A 26,777-nucleotide genomic window follows, 5' to 3' on the forward strand; every position below is an offset into this window, starting at 1 on the left:
CCAAAACATACTGTAATTAAATAATTATATACGCAGGTGGTATGATGTATTGTAAATTATTACAAGATTTAAATGAACAAAACATTCCAAGTGCTTTTTAATCTAACTACAAATTGGAACTATTGAATAGTATAATACAGCTAAAAGCTTTTTATGTCATCAGTGAATGCATGCTGTGACCATTCACTTCCTTAAAAGTCTCACAGTCATTATTTGTGTATTCCGAATACATATTAAAGTGATCAAAAACAACACTCTGGCATGAAATGTGCACAATGAAAATACACTTTAAACATATTTAAACATGAAATAAACTGCTGTTAATGAAGAGAAAGTTAAAAAATCTCTGCTCTTTTATGAAGGCACCACCTGCAACGCTGTTTTTATATTTTTAGACAGAAACCATCTGTAATGCATTCAAATTAGTGTGTGTGTGTGTGTGTGTGTGGGGGGGGGGGGGGGGGGGGGGGTGGCTTACATGAGTTATTAAACAAAGAACAAAGGAAGAAGATTTTTTCTGTGAATTTCCAGCAATTTCCAGTTCTGTGATCGTCCACATGTAGAAGGATGGAAGACAGTTGTTTTACAGATGCAGACACAGCAAGTCACCCCAACAATAGCTAGACTAGACAGTCTTTCTCACTTCAGTTCAGCTGAGTCACATTGTTGTGATGTTGGAGGTGACTAAGTCTCTGGTGCATTTACAGAGTCAACAACAGCAATTCCTTCTGTTTCAGAGTCAGTCGCAAGGATTATCACACTTCCAAGACACTTAAAAGATTCCAGTGTTGGAGTTCAGTTAGTTCAAGAATCCAAAAGTTAAAGAGCAAAACAATATCACTTTTGGTTTTAGTGACATAAAACATGAACAGCCTATTGCAGATATAAGTGCATGAAAAATGCACAGCGATTACACAGCCAACATCATCCATCCTGCTGGGTACCTGCTGCACTATCCTTTGAACACCAAAGTCCACTCAACACAAAAAGTTACATTATATAAAGCTAATATTTAAAATACATGAACATTTACTAAGCCAAAAAAACAAGCATAAAGTATGTTACATGAAAAGAAACAGCTCAAAAACCGCTGCTAATTTTTAGCTGTTTCTACATGTTACGGTTGTTTTGCTTTGGCTCAAACAGGTCACCTGCTCTAATACTCAAATATACTCTGAACAGCCCCCCAGCATCACAGAAAGTGCATTATCCATACTTACCATAGGAAGATAAAACAATGGGGTGATAAGTCAACATCATAGTGGAAATTCTTTCCTGAGTAGCAACTACATTACTGTTCACTCAATACAGAAGCCACATCAAACAGAGTTAAAAAAAAGTCTCCAGATCACAAAGATGGAAGGGCAATTATAGTTTGCATCCACATGGTGGCGCTGCTGCCTTTCCTGGCAGACAGAAACTGGAGGCAGATGATCATGCTGTGGTAGTGATGGGCCAGATGCGAGACTTAACTGACAAGTTTTCAATGATTCTGAAAGACTGCCAGGTCCAATCAGACAACTAGGTCAGAGCAGTGACCCAACTCCCCAGCTTTTTCCTCTATCTGTCCATTTCCTCTCTCTGTTTTTGATCTGCACAGGACAACCTAACTAAATCTAAATAATTTCAAAAGTCTATTCGTTTGGCTTACTACCATACTGGATGTTCTTCCCTTTCTCATATTTCGACCCACACTGGTATATTCATGCCTTTACATAATTTTAAATCTCTTAGTCTGTTCATGTCCACCTGTTTAATAATCTTTTTCCCATTTGTCATTTAAAACTCCCTGTCAACTTCCTGTCTTCCTACGAACCCTTCTACTCTTCAGGTTCAGTTGTAGTGAAAATGCTTTGCCAGGGAAGGTCTTCGGGTTGGTGGAGAGGGACACTTGAGGTCTTGATCTGGCTCATCAGGTGAGACCAGCTGCAATGCCACTTCGTTCTCATAACAGAATGATGAGCGTGAGCTGTCAAAGTATGTCTGTTCAGCCAGGTCTTTAGCACTGCAAGAAGGTGTGTTTGGGACCTCATATGTCCGATGGAAAAATGAGTAATCCACCTGAAAAAAGGGCAGAGAAAGAACTTTTTAGCTGAATGCTCAAAATGTAAATACTAACCCTAACTACTAACCCTAAACAAAGACATTCATCATTATACATCCTTCCTATATGTATGCAACTGTAATGAATACTACTTTACATAAGACAGAATCAAGAGAAATAAATGATATATGCAGATAGATTAAAGGGATCATCTCATCCCTCCCTCCTGACCTGGTAGCAGTCTTTCCTCTCATACAGCACTGGTTCAAAGCGGTGTCCCCAAAGGATTTCAGAGGCCAGATAAGAGCTACGGCACTGTGTAGTCATTGCTGTTGCCTCCACCATACCCTCGAGTATGACCACCACCTCCAACTCAGAGTCATTCTCCAGGGTTTTTTGATCCATCTCGAAGAAAGGCGACTCTTCATTAATTTCATGGACAATTGTCACAGGAGAGACCAAAAAGATGCGGTCGGTGCCAGTGTCAAAACCCACGTTGATATCTGCATTGTCCAGTGGGAGGAACTCTCCTTCTGGTGTCACCCTGGGCTGAGAGCAAGTTGGGAGAAGATTGTTGTAATTCTGGATATAAAATATATTGGTATAGAAAAGTGTATGTGTCACTGTTTCCTTACAAGTGAAAATGAGAAAAGTTTTGTAAATTAACATTTTTATCCTGGCCTAAAAGCTTAGCATTTGGTCATTGTGTTGAGCTAAAATTAACATTCAAGTCTGTAGTCACACAAGCAATGCATAGGCTTATCACTCACTCAGCCCTTGCTATGGAGCAATATCCAGTCCTAGCATTTAGAATTGTATTTCTTTCATCCTCAGAACATTAATCCCATCTGCCCTGTTTGGACTTTGATATGGTCATGCTATTAAGAGAAATCAAATATTCTCTGTGCTCTGCAGACTTTGTGCTGTTTTTGGAAACATTTTGAACCTGAAGCTAAATAGAAGGGTTCATATATCTATATGCAAGAAACAATCATCTAACCCACATAGACACAGTTGACAAGGGGAAATGAGATGAGGAAGGACAACAGCTCTCAGTTAAATAATTGTAGGCAAGTTAATCCATGGTAAATCTTCCAAACCCCTGAGGGAAAATAAAACAAGCTCTCATTAACTACGGTCCACAGAATACAGGCCAGATGGTCTAAGCACTCTCTCTCTTTCTCTCTGCAATAAAATATTTTCCTCTGCCATTCTTTCCTAGTGGTAACCTTTTTTCATTTGGCACAAATGGGCTCAATATAAAGTCATAAAGATGTTTAAGTTGTAAATGAATGTTTGCTAATAATTTCACAGTTTGTATTTGTAAATCAAGTTTTGTCATCCTGTAAAAAAATCTGTCTGAGGAATTTAAGTTTGTGAATGTGTAGAAAAGAAATCACATGGATGTAAAAAAAAGATTTGTATACGTAAAAAAAAAAAACAGAAGTGCTTTTGCAAACATGTTTTCATGGATGCAAAGCAAAAAAAACTGCATGCAAGATTCATAATTAAGTTGCAGATGGCAATCTTTTGCCATCTCTATCTGATTGGATGATGACAAATCAAATTGTCCAATCAGAGAGCAGACAGCTTCCTGTGCTTCTGCAAAGCTACAGGCTTTTAAAGGGGAGTATATAGTACTTCAATTTTCTTTACAAATCTTTTGTCTTCCATTATGCTCATCAATCATGTCGTTCACTCACCTTTAGCAGTTGCGCTCTGACATGTGCCTCTACCAGGTGGCTCTTTCTTAGGTTTCCGACCCTCCACATCATGCAGAGCTTCCCATCTCTCAGTGCCACCACAGCTGTGTCCGAAAACACCAGTGTCTCGTTGCGCTTCTTGGGCTTAGCAATCTTTGCCATGACTGCCCCAATGATGAAGGCGTCAATAATGCAGCCCACAATGCACTGCAAAACGACCGCCAACACCGCCAGGGGACATTCTTCGGTCACGCTTCTGAATCCGTAACCGATGGATGTTTGTGTCTCCAAAGAGAAGAGGAAGGCTGCCATGAAGCTGTTCACCTGTAGGAAGCAAGGCTCTTTAACCACTGCCTCTCTATCAGACTCTCCTCCGGAGCCAGCTTCTCCTGATCCTGGAGAGGAACCTGAGCTGGGGGTAAGCCTGATGGAAAGGTCCCCATGCGCGGAGGCAATGAGCCAGAAGGCAAAACCAAAGAGAAGCCAGGAGAGAAGAAAGGAGAGGGTGAAGATGACCAGCATCCAGCGCCAGCGGATGTCCACACAGGTGGTGAAGAGGTCACTGAGGTACCGCTGGCCCCTCTCGCTCATGTTGACGAAGGTGACGTTGCAGCGTCCGTCCTTGCCCACAAAGCGTTGTCGGGGCCTGCGGCTAGAGCGTCTGTTGCGTGGGCGGCTGGTAGTGGAGGGGGAAGAGAATGAATCCTGGTCTGATGAAGAACGGCCTTCCCCTCTCCCTCCTGCACTACTGCCTTTAGTACTCCTTGGTCCCTGGTATTTTCTTTCTGCCCTCGCTCTGCCTTCTCCTCCTGCATCTCCCCCAGCTGGCTCTCCAATGGCACTCTGCCTCCGTGCATTGTTGGTGTTACTCTGAAGAGGTAGAGCTTTGCCGTTGAGAGCATGGGTCGGGGAGGGACTGGTTGGGGTCTCTGACCCCGTTGGGCTCCCTCCTGCCCTAGCAGTATCTGCAGCACTCTGTGCCAACCTCATGACCTCCTCCTCCTCAACTGGCCCATCCACCACGGCACTGAAGCGACGTTTCACACGTGCCGCTCCCATCATCTGCAGTTAAATCTCTGTAATTCTCAGTGCAGCTTAATGGTAATAAATACCTCTACACAGTCACTGAAGTAATGTGTAGTATTACCAACACAGTCCTTCCAATCTGTCTTAATAAGATAACTGTGGGTCCAACAAATCCTTCAAGGCCATTGGTAAGTCACTTCTTTCAGCGTCCACAATTAGTACTTCTGTTTTCAAGTACACTCTATTTGTTTTGTTATACATCACCCGGCAAAAATAAAATAGGCTTTAGATGCATTCATTAAGAACTTTGTCAATAGGAGCTCAAATAGTTTGATTCTACAACTCCTGTAGTGCAAGAATTCATTCAAGGGTTGATAGGACTGGACTGACCTCCACATACATCACAGGAGCATGCAGGATTGGTTGTGTTCAGTTCAAAACAATAAAAGGAAAATACTGAGGTCTTGAGCTTGTGCAGGCATCATTTGATCAACACTATAAACTGTACTGGAGCGGTAGAATGGAGATGGAGGTAGTTTCAGGACATTCGACTTAGAGCAAATCTTTTAAGTGCAATAAGAATACAAGACAGATGGGGAGAAACTAACATTAAATTTCATTAAACATGCAGTAAAAAACAAACAAAAATACAAACAAACAAAAAAAGCATGCAATATCTTACAACAAAAGTTCTCTCCAATTTCACAACCCCTTGGTATGTGCATGAAAGAGCAAAGAATACAGTAAGATCAAATTTTAGTTTCTATTAACCATTCAGAATTCAGCATGTCTTCAAATAATATCAAATACATTACACAAAGCTTAAGCAGTCTACTGACTTTAACTAATATAACTTGCTGTTATCCACATGAATCATGGAAAGGCCACTTCTGCTCTAAAAGAGGAGCCAAACTGAAAGAACCATGTCTTGTTTGTCACTTCTTGTTTCATCATGTTACTGCTTTAACAATTTCACAAGTTCTTTCTAAGTGTCTGCATATCTGTTTGGGAGCCATTGTGAACTTGTCTTGTATTCGGACTGCTTTATGGAAAATATTTCCTCCAACAACTCTCCTTTTAACAGTTACCTGCAACAGTTAGCGTCTCAAAGCAGCTATACCTCATTACAGCTGAGGCATCACTTATACCTGACAAAAAATAACAAGAGGGGAAGAAAACAGCATGGAAAGATTACTATGATCTATCTCTGAAGTGACTAATAATTTTTAGCCTGGCATCACTGTTTATATGGTGGGAAAAGGTAAGTACACAGGTCACCTGAGGAAGCTCTCTGCATCTGTTGGAAGTCAGGAGCCAAAGTTGATAAATCAGTACACCACCGAAGACGCATGGTTTAGCTACCCTTTTGGATTAAGTCTCTTAATCAGCATCCCCCACATGAGCCAGATCAGAAAGGGCTACTTGAGCATCAGAGAAAATTTCCCCTAAAATAAAAACAATCATAAAATACAGAAGAAATGTGAAAAATCACAGCATATAGAGCAATCTTTGAAGTGAAACACAAACCACTTTAAAATGAGCAAATATTCAAAATACAGACATTATTCTTAGAAAAATCAGATAAAATAATGAAAACAGATGCTTGTTGTGCTAGTATTTACCTTGTCAAATCATTTCCAGATCATCTTACAAAAGAATCCTGACAAAGTATAAAGAGTGTCATGAAATCATTTAGGAACCAGGGGATGGACAAAGTCCCTCAAATGCTGCATTATTGCAAATACAAAGAGAACAGCAAGACAAAAGGGAGCAGCTGCTGCTCTTTGCAAATGCAGAAAAAGACACTTCAACCAGCAACAAAAGAAAGAGACAGAAGGTTTACAACAAATGGAAATGGGGGAAGAGATCCCTCCGGAAGTGAGAAGTGACATAAGGATTCATTGTCACTTGTGTGTTGACTTCCCTTTCTGACACATTTTTGGAAAAATTATTAAAACTTCTTGATGTGGGGAGGAGGGAAGAATCACAGGAGAGGATAAAGATAAAGTCTGCTGGTTGTCTTGCTCCCTTTACTCAGGTGTAGATGTCTGCTTTGCATCCATTTGCTTTAGGGTCTACATCCATGCTGTGCTGCCAGTCTTGCAAAGAAATTTGGGTAAACAAAAAGAGAGAGATAATGTGAGAAAATTTTCAGAAATAGCAAAAATCCTGGAACAGAGGCTATGAGGCAACAATTATCTTACTTATATTTCTGTGTATATTTTGTGACAGACATTTTCTAATGTATACATAGAAGATTCTTGGTAATTTGAAACCTACCAGTAGCGATCTGTCTGTTTAGTGTCTGGCATGCAGTCCTTTGCTTGTTTCCTGTGGTCAGTTTTAACTTGAAGAATGAAAGTCCCCCATAACTTCATCCAGACACACCTGCACAGCCATACAGAATGGGAAGCAAAACACAGAAATACTTTAATCTCTTTAGTTCTGTATGTTTATGATTTAGGCCTGAATCATGAATTTGTAGTTTCAATGATGTTGGAATAGTATATGAAACATCCCAAAGGGCAATCTTTAGTACAGCTAATGTTCATTTGTCAATTATGGCATGTCTGACTTCCTATAAACTGGGCTCCCATTGAAGTTCAAAGGGAAAACCAAGTTGCTAAACAAGCCGAGCTATCATGAAGACACTACTCATCAATCCCACTTCCACAACGGCAGGTCGCTCTTTTTGGCCATGATACCAAGTGAACATGATAATTAATATTTGATTAATAGTGATTTAAGGGCATAGACATGAAGAGAAAGTGGTGGGATTTTCAGGCCGAGGCTGCAACAACAGTTCAGATGAAGGGCTGGGATAAACTGGAACTTTATTGGGGGTGAATAGGCGGTATGTCTTGCTGTGACTGTGGTGAAATGCCGTGGATTACAGCTGCACTCGTGACCCTGGTAATCTTTGCTAATCCACAGAAGACTTGCGTAACTACTATTATTGAAAGAAACGCACTCAGGTATGATATGTCATGGCGTGCACAGGGTTTAGGAAATCTTTGTAGGGGGGGAGGGGTGAAAGTCACGAAATCTAACCAATGTCACCCCACAGACATTAAGCAGTCTGATTAACACACTTGCACTAAAACAAGTCGCTTATCTGCTGATAACAAGTAAGTTACAGAGAGTGTTTTTGGCCAGAGCATATTTTTTCTCTCCAATGTATACTTCAATTTCATTTCATTTCACTTTCGATTAGAAACCACAGTTTAAACAGCACAAATCCAAACAAATTGTTTTACAGTAAATATACCAACAGAAATAAAATAACATTCCACAAAAACACAGTAAAAACTAATGAGCGAAATCAATAAAATAATAAATGTGTAAAATGCCGTTCCAGATTAAACTATAATATATAAACGCCAATAGATCAAAGTATCAAATTCCACTAAAATTGAGTGACACGAGAAGAAATTGTTCTTAAACAGGTTCTTGAAAGTTTCAAAGCTCTCAGCAGTTCTTATATGAACAGGTAAGCTGCTCCAAACATGAGATCAGTCACTGCAACGGCATGATGAACCTCAGCATTTAATCTGAGTATATAATGGTACAAAAGTTCCTTATGATAAAATGGAGACAAACCACACAAAACCAAGACAAAGCAAACAAATTTTAGAATTAATCCTGTAATACATTAGAAGCCACCAAGGAGAGGTAAAAACTAGTATTATATGATCACACTTAATTGTTCCTGTTAAAAGATGAATGGCTGCATATTTTGCCAGCTGATGAAGAAACAGCTGATCTCTGCCCACATATGAGGAATTACAAATAACTAAATATGTTAACAAACATTTGTTTTTCTAATCTCTGGCATGAATGTCCAGGATATGGCTTTACTTTGGCAAAATGGCACAACTAAAATGAGCCTATTTTGATAAATGAGCTGATCTGGTTAACACATTTTAAGGCTGATTGATTATTTGAACAGATGGCAGATGATATGAAACCATAAGCTTAAGACATTTATCAGGGTAATCTAATAGTTATCATACAATTAAAAAAATCTTTAGCTTTTATTTCTGTGGGCAGATAGATTTATATATAATTTGGAAAACAGTGGAAATTAATTCAGTCTTTACTAAAAATAGTTTAATTCTGATAACACCATCATCATATAGCGAGTAATGGACACACAGAACGATAACATGGCAGCATGGGTTTGCTGCATGATTGTTAGAATCAAACATGACCAAAAGCTACTAATGGAACAAGGATATTATTGATTTTTATTGCACAAAACTGATATGTAACTTCTAAGGCAGTCAGGTCATCTTTTACACTATGAAAACTTAATCTCAGAAGTGTGCAAATACAATAAAGCTGAAAGAACCAGTCCAGACTTCAGGATGAAATAAACCAAATAAATAAACAAACCTCCAGGTGCCAAAACATGGCAGCAGATGGCTCAAAAGCAGAGACTGATTTTCCATTTGAGACTAATGAAGCAAATATTATTGTTATTATGTTATTTTTAAATAATGAAAGAAAATTAAATGTTAAATTGATACCATTTTTTTTAACAGTATAACTCTTTTAAGGCCTTAAATTTCACAAGATTGTCTGTACTAGGTTTGTTTGCACAGTAAATGAACAAATATGAGGGGGCAGTCGTGACCTTGGTGCTTGCCAACGCACTACCAAATGAACAAGCTCACAGGTCTGCATTGTGTTACTGGACTGGCAACTGTGCTGGACAACTGACAAGAGTAGTTAAAGAAGGTGATGAGGGAAGATTATGTGTGTGTTTGTCTATGATTGTATGAACAACATGAGAGTGTGCGAGCCCTTGTGTTGCCACACCTTATCGTGTTGAGGTGGCAAATATCTCAAATTGCTCTTCATAAAAGAACATTCATGGAGGGGCATGTGAGAACCTTATTTATCTGAAGTCTTGCCTTATATGTGGGAGGCTGGGAGAAAGGGTCACATCATCACTGTCTTTAATAATGTTTGATGGTATAAAGAGACTCAACAAGAGATTATACACAGAGAAACTAATTGTATTAGGTTCACTGAACTAAGTAAAATCACCTTAAAGTTTATGTGTATGTGTGATAAGGCATAGATGCATGATGTTCTGTTTTTTAAAGCATAATTATAGAAATTCATCAATAATTAGTCAATCTATAAGAACATAAATGACAAATATAGTAAAGATGCACTTTTATTTCTTCAATTATAGTGCATGCAGGTACAAACAATCTCGAATTCCAACAGTCAGAGACTCTTAAAATAAGCTTCACATCTACAGTATCAAACAATTTAAAAAAAAACAATGCATCATCTCCTGCCCACTGCCCTCCCCCAGTTTTGGAGATATCATATTCAGATGACTGCAACAGCACCATATCTGGCTTAAACATTACTGCAATTCCATCAACATACAATATACGGACAAATTCTATACAACCATACCTCTTTAAGCCAGACAGCATACTGTACACCCAAACCGAACACGGTCACAACTCATTTCCACGAACACTGAACTCACACTCTGCTCCTACAAATCATTCACAGATTGACGGTATCACAGCCAGAACACATCTGCAGTCAAACCCGTCTCTTCTGCATATCACATTCCAGTACATATCAGCAAGAGCCATTACAAACACCCTCAGTCACATAACTCTATCACCCAATGTCTCCATCCTTTAGCTCCTGCAAATTCTAAATTAATTACCCAACAAAAGGACTCACCTACAAATTTTAACATTGACCTTTTAAATGTCCATTCTCTTTTAAACAACATTTTTTCTTTATTATCAGTGATCTGATATTAGAAAACAACATTAACTGAAATTTGGCTTGGCACTGACACACCTGTTATTCTCACTAAGGCTTACCCCCCAAATTTTATTTATTTTATGCTATTAGATCGAGCTTTTTATCACAACAAAATGTTGAATTTTACTTATCTGAAGCATTGTTTTTTACCTCAGGAACACTGGAGTGTTTTGTTCTGGCTCATGCAAAGATGCTTGGTTGAGCTGTCTTTTTTTTGTTTTGTTTTTTTATCCCAGTTAAAGCCAACAACCTGCTTTTTAGATCAAATTCCCACATCACTTTTAAAAACATTAAATTGTTTCTTTGAGTTTGAACTTCCAAACATAGTAAAATTTTCTCTTCAGACAGGGGCTTTCCCATCTGCCTTCAAAACAGCAGTGGTGGGGCCCCTTCTGAAGAAGAGTAAATTAGATCCAAACATTCTTGATTACAAGCGACCTGTATCCAACTTACAGTTTTTAAGTACAATTACAAAAAAAAAGTCTGTTTTTATTCAATTAAATGAGTTTTACACAAACACAATATTTTAGAAAAATATCACTCTGGTTTTAGGACAAACCACAGCACCGAGACAGTTCCTTTTAAAGAGTGTCAACGACCTCAAGTGTAGCTTGGATTCTCAGAAACTTTCAGTCCTGGTTCTACTGGATCTTATTGTCGCCTTTGATACAGTAGATTTTTAAAATCTGTCTAATAAACCCTTCTTCAAGGGGGAGAGAAGTCTGGTGGGCGTCTCAGGTACTGTTCTTAACTGGTTTTACTCTCACACAGATCGAGTATGGATACATTCTCATCAGAAATCCATAAAATCTAGTGTGGGGTTCCCAAAGGTTGAATTTTAGGCACAGTTCTGTTTAATTTGTATTTGCTGCAACTCAGGGAAGTCATCAGGAGGCATGTCATTGATTTTTACAGCTATGCTGATGATACACAGCTTTACATCACTGTAAAGGACAACTGGCCTAGAACCAGTTGTCCTTGTAAACTGTATTTTAGATATAAAGTCATGAATGGCAGAGAATTTCCTACAGATAAACCAGCCAAAACTTAAGTTTTAATTATCAGTCCTGAAGACAAAAGAGAGCTCATTTAACCAAAATTACTAAATTTTCATCCTTTTCTGCATGTGAGAAATCTAATGTCCTTTTTAACTTTGAGCGGGATTTTATTCCACACATTAGAAATGTCACAAAGACAGGATTTTATCATAGCATATATTTATCAGAGTCCACCCATTTCTCTCTCTTGCCAGCATGGAGGTGCTAATGCTTGTTTTTATTTCTAGTAAAATAAATTATGATAATGGCCTGCTCTCTGGTCTTCTTAAAAAGAATATTTTTAACCTACAATCAAACCAGAACTCTGACATGTGTTCTGGTGAGGACCAGAGGGTGGGAACACATCACACCAGTTTTAAAATCACTGCATTGTCTCCCCTTGCATTTCAGGATTGATCTTAAAGTTATTTTAGTAGTTTATAAATGTCTTAGCGGTCTTGGGCCTTCATATTTATCAAAAGTGCTTTTAAATTATGAGCCCTCAAGGACCTTGAGGTTTTAAAGAAGAGGCTCAAGACCTACCGTTTTTAGCTTAGCTTTTAACTCATTTTTAGTTAGTTTTGTCTTTCTCTTTTTTTATTCATTTGGTTTTTTTATTTTAGTACATTATTTTTATGAACTTTTTTATGTATATTTTTTTATTTCTGTTGCCCTTATCTGTTGTTATTGTTTTTAGCTTTATTGTTTAGCACGTGCACGCGAGTGTGATTGTGTTAAAGAGAGTCTACAATCAGGTGTTTTTCAATTGCTGTTATGTACTTTGGTGTGTGTGAAGGCTTGTTATTTATTTTTTATTTACAATTTTGTCTTTGCAAGGTGACGTTTTTACATGTATTTGTGGATGCAGCAACAAATTGTGTTCACTGACAATGATTTGCTGAAGTGTTCATAAACCCATGCAGCTATTCCCACAATAGCATTTTTGTGTAGTGCCATCTGAGAGGTGAAAGTGTTAATTTTCAGCCTTGCTCAATTAGATAACTTATTTTATTTTTTTAGTGAGCAAAAATTCGATTCTTTGCTGCTGCAGGTTGATAAATATTCTTAAATTGTATCTTTCCTGCAATTTTTCAAAGCTACACCGCATCCTATCTTGACTTCTGAGAGACTCCGCCTCTCTAGGATACTCTTTTTCAAACAAAGTCTAATGTTTTGGAGATGTGGACAAACTATTAGACTTTGTTTGAAAAAGAGTATCCTAGAGAGGCTGAGTCTCTCAGAAGTCAAGATAGGATGCGGTGTAGCATTGAAAAATTGCAGACTTAGACTAGGGCCATTAAATAAACAATGTGTAAGCTGAAAAGCATAAACCTATCCATGTACATTCATTTTAACCCCAAGTTTGTATTTTAAATACATAAGCCTAACCATTTTCTAAACAAAGTACAAAAGCAAAAGGTATGCAGAAAATATTGTGTGGGGTCCCAGATAGCAAAAAATGTTTGGCCCAAATATGGCCCACATCTTCACTTTTGTTTGGCCCATTTTTGACCTTGACTTATGTTGTTGACTTTCTGTGAGGGTGGCCACCAAAACTCCACCACCACATGTGGCTCACAAGGAAACTACTGCAGTCAATGTCCAAGCCAACTCCTCATATGCAGACAACTTCTGGCCCACACAACACTTTCCATAATCTGTGTCCATGCTGACAACTGATAGCAGAACCACATCTGGGGAACACAACACTAGCCAGTGCTGTAACTGAGCATTAAGTGCCAATAGTAATCCATATAAGGCCCAAACAGGTCTGCTATCTGGGATATTGGTCTTAAACTTGAGTGTTTATATGGCAGTCACAGCTGTTTTATTATTGCAGATGGACTTATATTCAATTCTCCAAAAGAACAACCTTTGAAATTACACTTCGGGTAGGTCAAATGCTGACTGATTAAAAGTTAGCTTGAGCTGGGAGGGGCTAACGACACACAAATCACAAAGAGGTCAAAAATGGCAAAAATCATTTATGAAGCAGCAGTGACACACATGTGAAAAGCAAAGACAAATACTACAATGAACAATCTCAATTTTTAACGTTTACTGTAACTCTGCCACAAAGAAGCTCAGCATCAACAAAACCAAGAGAGGCTCATACCACAGACTAATCCCATATTACTGAGACTGTCCACAAGTGGCAGCAAAACGTGTTTTTTTTGGGGGGGGGATTCATAAAAAACATTAGTCTCAGATGCATTTTACCAGATTTAGCTACCAGCTAATTTCCATCTGCGGTCACAGGGTAGGTAATATGTACATGGCTCAGAGGGTAGAGAGGTAGTCCTGTAACCCAAGGGTTGCCAGTTTGATCCCGGCCCATTAAGCTCATGTCGAGGTGTCCCTGAGCAAGACAGTGAACCCCAAACTGCTCCTGATGGGTCGTGGCAGAGCGCCTTGCATGGCAGCTCCTGCCATCTGTGTGTGTGAATGGGTGAATGTGATGTTTATGTAAAGCGCTTTGGCTAAAAGACCATTAACCATTTATTAAATGTAGATAAATGTTTACGAAGCTGAAAGCCTGCAGAACCATGACTGTTGTGACAAACAAATTGAAAACTCAAAGATCTACAGCATCCTGAGCAAGACATGATGAAATGTTGAATGTTGACCTTCTCACATGAAAAGCTCTCTTATGTGAGTGGACATCAAACAACAGCTATTATTTTTTACCTGTTACCTGTTGGAAACATAGTTTGATTGATGCCATTAACTCATGTTCTGCTCTCTACTTTGTTGACTTTACTGCTGCAACTCTCCTGCTTTTTTAAGCTTAATTGTAAAGCTGCAATGTTTTGCATATGGACCAACACATCAGTCCATATATCAAACACATTTTTGTATGACATTTAGCATCTAATATAACCTTTTAAATGTGTTGCTGACATGATGAAGAAAGAAGAAAGATCTAATTACTCAGTTTTTAACAGTTTGTATGTTGTCTTTGTGGGATTTTTCAAATAAATACAGAATTTGAATATTTTTATTGCAATTTCCCTCTTTACAATTATAACATTTTACAATTTCCCTTAATAACAATGAATAATTGTATTTTCCCCTTAGGATAAATAAAATATTTTTATTTAATTTAATTTGCAACTCGTTGCAGTATCATTTTAATTTTAGACATTGTCCTAAAATCTTTAGTTACAGGATTGCATCTGCAGCTGTAGGATCAGTTCAACACAGTCACCAAGGCTTGAGTCAAACTTGTTGCAAAGAGTTACAAAGGACTACATAAAACTGAAGTCAGTCTATTTTTATTACAGTTCTCACTCTTATATGAACTTATAAATTGGGTATAGCAACTTATTTGTTTAAATGACTGCAGCCATAACTCTCCAACTCAACACCGAGAGTACCTTCCTCTTCTCTGCTTCACAACAGGTCTCTCACTGAGGATTCTCTCCCACTCTGGCACCTCCCGCGTACTCTTTATATCCAGATTATCTGACCATATTAAGGTGTTATATGGACAGATTAGAGTTGGAGAGAATTTGATTTGAGTGTCATTGAAAACAGCACTGAATGAGCTTCATTCTGCACCGTCACATCATTGGTCTGTCACTTTGCTTGTTTTCATGCTTAAAAACAAACTGATAGATATGTTGTGAACAATACTTTCTACTCTGTACAGAGGACATGCACTTAGATAGATCTGCTGTTGTCATTGCAAAGTTGCCATTGCACCCTGACTCAGGATAATAAAGAACCAGGCCAGTGTGTACCTGACAGAAGAAGAACAATGTGTGGACAGCTGATGACGTGATCACTGATAACTATTTGTGTGTACAATGAGACCTTCATTTCTTGTGCTAAAAATGATTTGACAGATTCTTTCAGCCTGCATACTGGAAATACTGAACTGTCTTCTGTCATATATGCACCCTGATCAATCAGTTTTATAATAAAAGCCAGAAAGACAGTTAGACTTGAGATTCATTGCCTAAGGCTTTGCCCGGTATTAAATAATTTCAACTAGTTTCATTAATATTAATAGGCTGATGAATAGGAAGTTCTACAAACAGTATGTACACGTGTACAACACAGAACACTACAGCCAAAATGCAAACATGGAGAGGCCAATACCTCATATTGATCGGCTGAAGCCAGAAACCAGGCCACGTATTGGGTCTCTGTCTCTCACTGTCACATGGATCACAGTCAAAGCCATTCCCCCTCCATCTCTCTGTTTTTAAGCTTGGTTAATCTATTCAGCTTTTCTTCAAGGGGGCGATATTAATTATGTTTTGTGCTCACAAAGGGGCTTTTGCAAAATAAAAAGCAAAGCCTGAAAATATCAAATAAATGCGCAAACACATGAAATCACTGCAATAACTTTTCTTTATCTGACAGAGAGTACATATGTTACAGTAGCTACAGCAGACTGCAGAGGATCAGAGTACTAGACAGCGATTGATGCCAAATCCGACAAAATACGAGGTGATATGATTTAGTAGAGCATTGCTAGACTTGCAATGCTAAAAAAAAAACAAACAAATGCAACAGGATCCAGTAATGTTTTGGCTTTTTTGTTTTATTTAATTTATTCCATATAATCATAATTTTGTCTAAGCCTGGAAACATCAGAACTGTAATTGACTGTAACTGATTCAAACCTTTGTAAAGTTAATATTTGGTATGGCTAAGTTTGTGCTTTAACACAGCCTGAATTCTCTTTTTTTCTTGTAATTCCTTTATGTAGTCTTCAGGTATAAATCCCCAGGCTTTTTGAAAGATGATCCAAATATTTTCTTTGGATTTTGCTGTGTTTTGTTGTGCTTTCTGTCAAGAATGACTTCCTTTTCACACCACCATGGAGATCATTTCTGATGAGACTTCTGTGAACAGAGGATGGATCAACTAAAGGGCCAGATGTGGAATGTCTTTGCTGGATTTTTTTCCCTATTTCTTATGGATACAACTTTCAGATACTATTCACCTCTTGTAGATTTATTTTATTTAGTCCTTTTTACATCCACTTGCCCAGTTTCCGCAAATCTTTTTAAAGCTTTATGTGAATCCCCTTGTAGGTACAAAAAAAGCCATTTTGTCTGTTAAACTGTGGTATCATTCTAAAGACATGGGAATAAATCATGAGCCTGTGCAACAGACTGCTTGTAACAAAAAGATAAAATTTAAAATGGGTTCTTTGGTAAGTTGTCTGATGTGTTCAGGGACACACAGGTTGTGCTTTTTTATGCTTGAATAATTAATCAGTTGTGGCTTAACAAACAAAAAGAAACATAATTCTTAAAATGATCCAGTATAAGGACTGGACTTTTAATAATTAAAAAAAAACTTTGGAAAGACCTTTAGAAAGTCTGCAGAGGTGTTGTTCAAGAAAACTTCTAAAGATTACAAGAAATAATATGTCATTGGGTGAAATCTAAAGAAAATACTTGTAGCATTTACCAAAAATGCAGCTAAACAATCACCAGTTTAGGTACCAATCAGTAAATGTTATGGAAACACCTGTAAATGTAACCATATACCTTTATCCTGCACCACAGATCAGAACAAGACTATAACACGACTTTAAGCCCACAATAAACTGGGAGTGAATAAGTGAAAGAGAGGAGTATATATATATATATATATATATATATATATATATATATATATATATATATATATATATATACACACAGAAGAACTAATAGGGAGCAGGTGGAGCAAATTGGCTAATTAAACCAGGTGTACAAACAAACAGGAAGCAGAAAGCAAGACACAAGGAAAACTCTACAAAATAAAGCAGGAAACAAGACAGTAACTCAGCCACAGCTAAACTAACCCAAATCCAAACCAGAAACCCACAAGGCATGACAGCCATTTCAAAAATCGGACCAGACAAGGAATTTAGCCATTTCCTGATGAAGAACACACACATGCAATGACACACACTGTTTTCTGACAGTAAGCACAAGTGTGGAGGGATCTTGGCATTCAGCCTTATTCCATCTAATTGAAACTTTCCATTGCCATGCCTCCCTCAGCTGCGTGCAGTGACAGAGGTCTTTGTGTGATGACAACCAAATGTTAATCTGGGGAGTTAAGATGTGCGAGTTGCAAAACTCTGCATGACCCTTTTCTAATTAAAAAAATTCTCAGAACTCTGAAAAGCACACAGGCAGGACTGATATGCGGTTTAGACCGCATATCATTCAGTTTACACAGGGTGATCTTACCTCCAAAAATGACACAACAAAATGCATCTGCAAGTTATGTCTGGAGAACCTAGGTTTGAGTCCCTGGCGAGCCAACAGATGTGAACTATTGTGGACCCTTGAGCAAGGCCTTTAACCCCTCCCATCTGATCCCTGGGCACCTAAACATGGCAGCTCACTGCTCTCTAATACATCTAGAGATGGGTAAGATGCAGAGCTGAATTTCCCAATTAGGATTAATAAAGCAAATACAAAAAAAATTCTATGACATTAAATCCTTTTCCTTTTCTTTTTTTAAACAAAATATAATAGAAAAATATCTGCCTGTGCAGCACATGTTGCATAGTATGGGGGTGCAGGTGGTGCAACTGGTAACTAATTTGTATAAGGAATCACTAGAAAGTTTAAAAACTGAGAATATGTCAAATCTTCTAGACTTTCATATCAGTTTTGCTTTACCTGTGTTTAAACCTTTTTACAAAATAGCAATTTCCCCTTGTGATTAATAAAGTTTTTTATTTTCATTTACTTTAATTTTATTTCAATTAGATGCAGCATTTGGTTACTTGCCTGGTTTGTCTCTGTATTGGCCCTGTGATGGACTAGCAAACTGTTCACAATGTAAACTGCCTTTCACTTGACAGCAGCTGGGATAGATTCCAGCCCCTCCCTGCCCAAACCTGAATTGGATTAAACAGAAAATGGATAGATGGATTTATAGCTCCTTAAGCCTAAACTACTAGAATATGTTTAGGGAATACATTGTGGTTTGGGTTAACATATTCCCTTTCAGAGATTGTAATGAAGGTTATCTGCAGTTGTGTTAACCCAGTCAAATAATTTAACACCATCTTCTACTGTTAATGTCTGTCTGATGATATATTAATATGTTCAGATAATTTTCCATTTTCTGTATTATTTTGTGTTGGATTACACTGTAATATAGAGCATTTTTAGTTTTGTAGTAAGTGCAATCTGTGGGAAAACAAAATCCCAAAATGCTTGGCGCCACCTGCCACCACTGTTTCAAATGTGCTTGAAAATCTAAACATCCAATCGCAAAGGTCCCATAGCAAATCATCATCAAATCAACTGCCCTCATCCAATCCATTCAGAGCATACAACAAAACTAGAAATGAACAAATCACAATCAAATAATCACATGACCATGGCAACAGTAGTACAAAGATACACATGACAAAAGAAGAGGAAAGTGGACCAGACCAATGACGTCTGGCTGTGACGAAAAACATGCGTCAGACACTTGTTTGCTGGTTAGTTCCTGCTTTTGACATCCTGATTTGGAATCAAGACAAATGGGTTTGGGTTGAATTTCATGTTTTTGTCTGAAAATCTGCAGAAAGCAGAGCAGTGAAGTGAACATGACATTTATTTATTCCACCTCTTCTAAAAATCCTAAATGAAATTAGATTCTTAGTAAGAAAAGCTACTCTTTTTATTGCCATGTAGTACATTTAAAGACTGAATATAGAAATTGGAGATTACCAGCTAAACGTGGACAAAATATGGGTAAACTTAAAATAGAATCAGCTGGGTAAGAAACTGCTGAAATCTTATAATCCGGTCTGTCCTACCCGATGTGTCTCACTGAAAAATCCTAAGCTATGCTCTGCTATTTGATTTAAAGTTGCTTTATCCATCAACACTGACACAGCTGCAATAAATGTACCTAAACAAACTTGCCTGCGTTTAAAACTGCTAAAAGACATTCAGAATCTCAACATAGCCTGCCCTATCGTTGCTGAGAAGAATTACATCATTTTAAAATCCATTTTAAAATACAGCTGTGTTTTCTCTTAGGTCACAAGAACTCACAAAAACAAAAAAGGATTAAAGTCTAAATCATCATAGCACGCCAAGCCCTCTGGCCACCTTATCTGTCCAACACTCTCACATTGCTTCATTACTCTCTCAACACTGGCATCTTTATTTTCTCAATTCATGCTTTAGTCCTGCACAGCAGACTACGTAAAGTAAAGTTAATGCAATATGTCAGACTTTGCAGGTACGGCATTAAAGCATCTGAAAATAACAGTTTGGAGATACTTTTAGTAACAGAGACACGTTTTGCCTTGAAATGTCCAAATACTTGCTTAAAATTGAGAGAGAGAGAGAGAGAGAGAGAGAGAGAGAGAGAGAGAGAGAGAAACCACACATATAAGACCCATTTTGAGCCAACAACAACTGTACAAACCACAGTTCATAAGCAGGTAACAGGCCAGTTACACAGTGTTATACCTCAAAATTAGAAACCACAGAACTTCTGATGCTTTTCAGGTCGACTTTTTTAAGTTCAGCTACTTTCAGATCTTTAGCTAATGAGCTTCTTACAGACATACGCTGAATGACATAATATTAGGCCTAATAATAATAATAATAATAAGAAGAAGAAGAAGATGACAGAGTTTTGAATCTGCCTGTGAAGTGAAATTCAGCAGCACTTACCATCTGTTGGCATTTTCTCTTTGTCAAAAGCAGCATGAAGTCATTTTCTTTGTTTAACTTGTTGTTAAATTCGAGAAGAAAGGAAAAGAAACAAAATATATAAGAAGAAGGAAAGTACGGCGCGAGATAACCCGTACTGGCGTTCTGTTCGCGAGACCTCAGGTCGCGACAGAGCGCGCTCACGCTGAGGCGCTATATGTCCACAGTGAGAGGCTGGCACGCGCCTCTCCTTAGTGCCAGCGCTTGTCCCTCCAGTGTCTGATTAAGTGACGTTAAATAATTTTTTTTATCGATCGTTTATAGTCATTTTTAATTTAAATGTATTTCTTTTTGATTGTTGTTTCTACTAAAGATGTTTGTTTTTGTTTGTTTTGTTTTCTCTCGACAGGTTTTAATACTCCGTTTTTGACATTCTGAACTATCCTGTTCAGAATTAATACTTAAATACAGGATCTATTGTTAAATTAATATAATTTGAATTGATAAAAACTAATTTAAATAAACAGAATTTTAACACATGCATGCATAGCAAATACACCACAGGCTACTTTCAGTTATAGCCACTTTGAACCAATAAAACCAATTTGAATTTGGATGTGAACAGACAGGCAACAAAAGACTTTGCAGCCAGAGCACTGAGTTTGCATCTGTGAGAAACAGGAAGTGAGAGAGCGCACTGCTGTATGTATTTTGATTAATACTTAATCTGATTTAATCTCAGTGAAGGAGGTCAGAAGTGTCCTATGGTGTCATGAACTCATTCATATAGATATAGGGATCAGAAAAAAGATGACTGAGGTTATATGGCAAAGCCCAGTAATGCAGCAACCAATCAGTTGCCAGCCAACAGCGAACATGAAGATTGCTGTACATTTAACAGTTTCACAATGAAAACACTGATCCAGTTCATATGCTGCATATGCAACCAGTCAGTGTGTGCCATTTCAAATTGCATAAGTGTTGTGTAAAACATTGCTGTGATTGTAATTGACTTATGGAAAACTGTCTGGGAGGAGGGGGCAGAGAGAGAGAGAGAGATGTGTGAAAGCTTGATGATGTCAGAGGATGATCAGAAAGACAAACGTTTCAGAAAGAACAAAATGAGGTTCAGTAATACAAAACCTAATATAAAACCATATTGACCTTTGATCCCACCTATTTAAGCGGTGCATGTTTTCATGTTTCTTACTGATACTGTGCAATCCTGGTTTGTTTCGGTCCACTATATTTGATACAATACAGACTCAGCAGGTTGGGTAACAGAACAACCATAGAAAATAAATTAACAGGTCTTTGCAATTCTTTCTTTAATAACACACTATGGGACACCCTCAAAATGTCGAAAAATTGTGAGATGATAATGTTTTTATTTTAAATAACATCTAAACCTAACTGTGTATTTATTTCATGCTAAACTGGGACCAAAATTGAAAAGTTAAAGTGAATGCACAATATTGTATCCAATAGAACTTGAACTGTGTGTGTTTTTTAAGCACACACAGCAGTGTAACTTCACTGCCTGCCCCTCATTTACTACAATAGATGTGGAATGTCATATTTGTGACTGTCTCACTAAATGCAAAACTAGACTGCTGCTGGTGTGCAGGTTTAAAAACAAACGCTCTGATTTGATTGTGGTTTTATTGCAGTAACTTCATCATATTTATATGTACAGAGCAAGTTCTCAAAGGCAATCAGAGGTATAATTAGTCAGAAAATACTCCTACACTAAACTGTTATTATTATTATAACCTCCACCGGCGGAGGTGGAGGTTATATTTTTGGAGCTGTATGTCTGTTTGCCCGTCTGTGTGTTAGTAGCATAACTGAAAAAGTAATGGACAGATTTTTATTACATTTTCAGGAAATCTCAGAAATGGAATAAGGAAGAAGTGCTTAGACTTTGTGGGTCATCTGGATCACTGCCTGGATACAGGAATTTATTTTGACACTAGAACCGCCAAATTCCAATACTCTCTAGAACCAGCAGGGGTCATTTTGACACCATGATAAAGGTGGTGTTTACAGTCTTCTGCTTCTGTTAATTCTTTTACTAAGTTTTTGTCAGAGTTAGTTTGCCTGTCTGTCTGTCTGTTAGCAACATAACTCCAAAAGTTATGGACAGATTTTGATTAAATTTTTGAGGAATATTTTTAAGGATTCTTTACTATTGGGAGATAGGGATAATTTTGCCATTAACAGCTTCTAACTTATCAGATAATGTCCAGAATCACTGAAAAGAAACAAACAAACAAAAAAAAAACAATATGACATCAAGGTAGATGTTATAATGCAACATTGTTTGACCTGGATCATGTTGATATTCTGGTTCTGGTGGTCCAGAAAGTTCAAAATACAGAAGGTACTGGGTGGGCTGTTGGGCCTCTTGGGGTTTTTCTCAGATGAGTGACCCTATACACTCTGAGTGCTTCTAGTTAATCTTCTTTTTATCTGTTTGTGCCAAATACAAAATATCTAATTTTATTTGATTTTTTGTGGCTTAAAACAAAGTATGAGAAAAATACACATTTGGAGCAAAACTGCTAAATTGTCAGCCAACATTTCTACTGTTCTACCTTCAATCATGGCTTATCCTTCTTTCATAATTTTTTATTTAGCAGCATTTTGGAAATTCTATATCAAGTTAGCTTGAATTGTTATATATTTTTTAATGTTTCATAGAAAAAGAGTGGCAACATGAAAAGAATAATCATCCTTGATTTGGAGATTAAACTTTTGTGTCCCTGCTGAAATGCTAAAGAATTATTTCATTATTATTATATGGCTCAGGTGGGGATGCAGTACTGATTGTGAGCCACCAGTGGGCAGATTTAAACTAGTTTATGGATGCAGCAGAGAGCCTGAAGTTAAAAGGACTTGGATGCTTTCAATTCTAAACTGGTGGTTGGCTAATGAGACTGGGTGGAGATGCACAACTGGTTTTTGAGGTCATAATTACAAGCCAAATTTTTAAATTATCAGCTATGCAGATAGTTAAAGAAGTGCTTCACACCTATGTTGTTTTATGGCTTGAGAGGTGCTACACAGACAAAAGAGACAACACTAGCTCACACATCTATTTTTTGTACAGCTCCTTTAGACATAATGGAGTTTTTGAGAGCAGATTGTGTGAATTACATTAAAACTGCTTAATAAGCAGTAGTCCAGCTCCCTGCCTGATGGTTAGGTGCTTGCTGCTATGCTAACTCTCCACATGAACGGCTGATCTGATTTCTGTAGGTAGTGCAGCAAATGTAGGCTCATAAATAATATCTTCCAGATTGTATCATGGTCACACAAAGTGCAAATCTAATGCTCCGTGATTTCAGGGGTAAGTGCATATTGGTTCAGCGTGTGGTGTCTGCCCTCTGCTGACTTGCTTCAGGTGCCTCTACAGAGGACAAATCTGCTGCACAGTGCTCACTAAAACCAGACAAACCTTTTCATATTGAAACTGCTGAATCAGCTCAAGAACGAAGGGCCCACCAAACCTAAAAATGAGATCAGTAGATTTATATTTCTAAATCAAGTTACCGCAAGTTATTTAATTTAAATTACTGACTGTATTTTTCTTTAAACACGAAATACATATTAAAGGTTTAGTTTTCTTCACCTGAGAGTCCAGACATAAAATACATTTTGTTATATTTTATAAAAATCAAAAACGGACACAGATTTTTGTGAATTTTTCTTTAAAATATATAAACACGTATCAAATATCAGAAAAGTAGATTTTTCATTTAAGCTATTTCATTAAAGATTATTTTAACAACCCAGTAATACTTGAATCATCTCTCTCTGAAAGCAGGTAGGGCCATGTAAATGAAGGCTAATCTGGGCGCACATATATGCTAAACGTGGATCATGCAAAAATTCTTGGCTCTTTTTTGAGGCAACAAGAGAAATTTGATGTAAAGCTGCAAACGCACACAGGCAGGGGGAGTTGGAGGTGGGTTGTGGGGAATCAATAACTCATCACAAGCTGTGAATCAGCCTGGTCCAACAACCATTTGTCATATGCAAAAACTGTCCACCCATTTAATCAAGGCTACGATACTAAGGATGATCAACCTGCTGGCAATTTGTCAGTCAGTTTGCTCAGAAACAGTTAAGCTAATTAATGAAATGAATGAGGAAAGCAAGGACAGCCAGGAGGAGGTTAGGGAGCCGTTAAGATTTTACATGCAGGGTATTTATCATATTGTGACTGCCTGCTGATTGGACGTGTTACAGCCCCTTCATTTGAGTGTGTGTTGCAGAAATAAATAAAGATGTAGAAAATAGTGAAGAATGTTCTTGCAGGAATGTGTAAACGTGATCTCAGTCTCCATTTTGTTTTTACACACTCAGCCTCTTGTAAACTCACAGCCACACAGTAATTCTTCTGGTATCTTTCGATCTGATGATATCTGGAAACCTGAGAATGTAGCATGTGGTAGATAACATTTCCATGTGACAGGTTCACAATTACAATAATGAAATATGTCATTTCAGTGTAGTGGATAAACTTAGTTGTGCAGCTTTCACTGTCAGTGATTTTGATGAAGCAATGATCAAAATTATCAGTTGAATAATATATAAATATAATAAATAACATCATTAATCAGCTGCTCAGTATAATAATCTGTAGCATTTGAAAAAAATATTTATACTAATTATGTATTGTTTGATTGACTAAATTATTAATAATGAAAATAATCAGCATGTTATTTGGTAGCGAAAATAACAGAAATAAAAGAATACTGGCCGCATGTAGTTATTTATATTCTAGGTTAATAAACTATTATTATTATTCCTTAAAACCACCAAAAGATCCAAGTTGACATGTTCTAGTTTTTTAGTTGTAAAGTCATAGTAAAAGACAGGCAATCACAGCTGGCAGAAAGTATTTTTGCCTAAAAATGAAGTAAAATACTACAAACATATACATTGTATTTGTGGGGTTAGAATATGGTTAACAGTTACAATAATCAAATGCATGTATCACAGATGCTTGAATGTGGCAACAATCGCCCTCTGTCGTCTTTCTCAATGCTGTATTTTCAAGAACACACAAGAAAGCAAAGCAGTACACGAGACATTGTCTTTTCTCCCTTTCAGACCTCAAATATTTGCATATAAGATTGATGCTGCCAAATTACCAAATTAAAAAAAAGACAACCATAACACCCAGTCAAGGTCAGAACAACAGAACACTGCCCAGACCTCAGGTAGATTTAATTAGAAACAATATGGGGTGTCTCATAGCTGAGATTGATGCGTTCTGACAAATGCAAATAAATAGCACAGAGCTCACACCCTGTTCTTTCCCTCTTGCTCTTATTTTTGCCATGATTGCATGTTAAAGTTAAAGAATAATTCACTGCAATATTGCTCTTTTCTTCTTCCAAATTCTTGTCACTTTGATATTTAATTTCACTTCATTATAGGTTTTTTTGTCACCTTACCACTCCTACCCTATCCTCCTCCTCCAGCTCCATCCATAAGTCTTTATACCTGCTCATCTCCACGTACAAGGGAGTCTGGGCTTCTCATGCCTCCACAGCCTGGAGTCTCTCCTATTTTGGCATGCCTGTGCCAGGTATTTGTTGAAATTCCTCACACCCCGTGGGGATAGGTATGCCCCCCCCCCACCTTTTCCCCCATTCCTCTTTAGTCTTTACTGCCTGTCTCTGTCCATCTCATGTACACCAGCACATGTATGAAGCAGCCAATGTGAACTCCCCCCACTACCAACAAGAGGCGCTCAGCCTACACATTTTACTGGCTGCAGTCACAACTAAATCATTTCCAAGTTGTCCAGCCTCTTGAAGCTGGCAAACCACAGCTGTGGGTTCGACAACTGCAGAGCCAAAAACAACTCAGAGGATAGCAGGCAACTGTGAGTTGCTTTTGATAACTGCTGAAAGACCCGTTTATTCAGCGATGTTGTTAGAGTGTCTATCAGTTAAACTTTGCTCTGACATGGAAAAATGTTGATACAGGAGAGTATACTGGATAATTAATTTCCTCTACAGTTTGAACAACCCGATCACCATGTAAATCCCTCGTGGCGCTCTGAGATGCTGCGCATTTGAACTCGAGCTGTTGTGGTATTGACATTGGGTCAGAGTTGAAGTGCATTAGTTATTGCAGTGTGTCACGAAATGACAGCAAATACCAGTGATGCGCTGGCTCAGTTCTGTCTCTCTGGCCTTCCTACAGAAACTCAGTTCAACTTCAAGCTTACTGGAAGATTTAGTTTTGTATACAGTGATTACGTTTTCCTGAACAAAATCAGATACTCACAAAGAAAGACATGGCAAAGACCATTTGAGACTGATTTTGACTGACTTCCTCTGCTTTTGGAGTAATTCACTAAGATGCAAATCCAAAATATTTTGCTACCAGGCTTACATTTTGTGTTTAATAATTCTGGATGTTGATTAAAAAAAAGAGAGGGAGAATTAAGGGAGCATCAGATCATCTCTCTATCCTCTGTTGAAACATACAGGTCTCAGTGATGTACTGTTTT

At 37.7% G+C, this 26,777-nt stretch overlaps 1 protein-coding gene across 1 annotated transcript; it reads right to left on the reverse strand.

Annotated features, from left to right (window-relative positions):
• Window positions 1-536: 536 nt before the first annotated feature.
• On the reverse strand, window positions 537-4,809 carry kcnj14 (potassium inwardly rectifying channel subfamily J member 14). The gene is made up of 3 exons (XM_041988109.1): window positions 3,748-4,809; window positions 2,276-2,593; window positions 537-2,061 (listed from the first exon to the last, which is right to left on the reverse strand). Exons 1-3 carry the CDS (start codon window positions 4,807-4,809, stop codon window positions 1,834-1,836), a joined length of 1,608 nt encoding a protein of 535 aa, XP_041844043.1. The 3' UTR covers window positions 537-1,833.
• Between the last annotated feature and the right edge of the window lie 21,968 nt (window positions 4,810-26,777).

Source organism: Melanotaenia boesemani, chromosome 6, assembly GCF_017639745.1.
Source record: "Melanotaenia boesemani isolate fMelBoe1 chromosome 6, fMelBoe1.pri, whole genome shotgun sequence".
Taxonomy (NCBI): Eukaryota; Metazoa; Chordata; class Actinopteri; order Atheriniformes; family Melanotaeniidae; genus Melanotaenia; species Melanotaenia boesemani.

What these genes read in the sequence shown, in the direction of transcription:
- kcnj14 (XM_041988109.1), bottom strand. Translation starts at nt 4,809, where the DNA reads ATGATGGGAGCGGCACGTGTGAAACGTCGCTTCAGTGCCGTGGTGGAT. An exon ending in TCAGAGCGCAACTGCTAAAG is followed by an intron (nt 2,594 to 3,747) that starts GTGAGTGAACGA and finishes ACTTGCTCTCAG; the next exon opens with CCCAGGGTGACACCAGAAGG. An exon ending in AGAGGAAAGACTGCTACCAG is followed by an intron (nt 2,062 to 2,275) that starts GTCAGGAGGGAG and finishes CCCTTTTTTCAG; the next exon opens with GTGGATTACTCATTTTTCCA.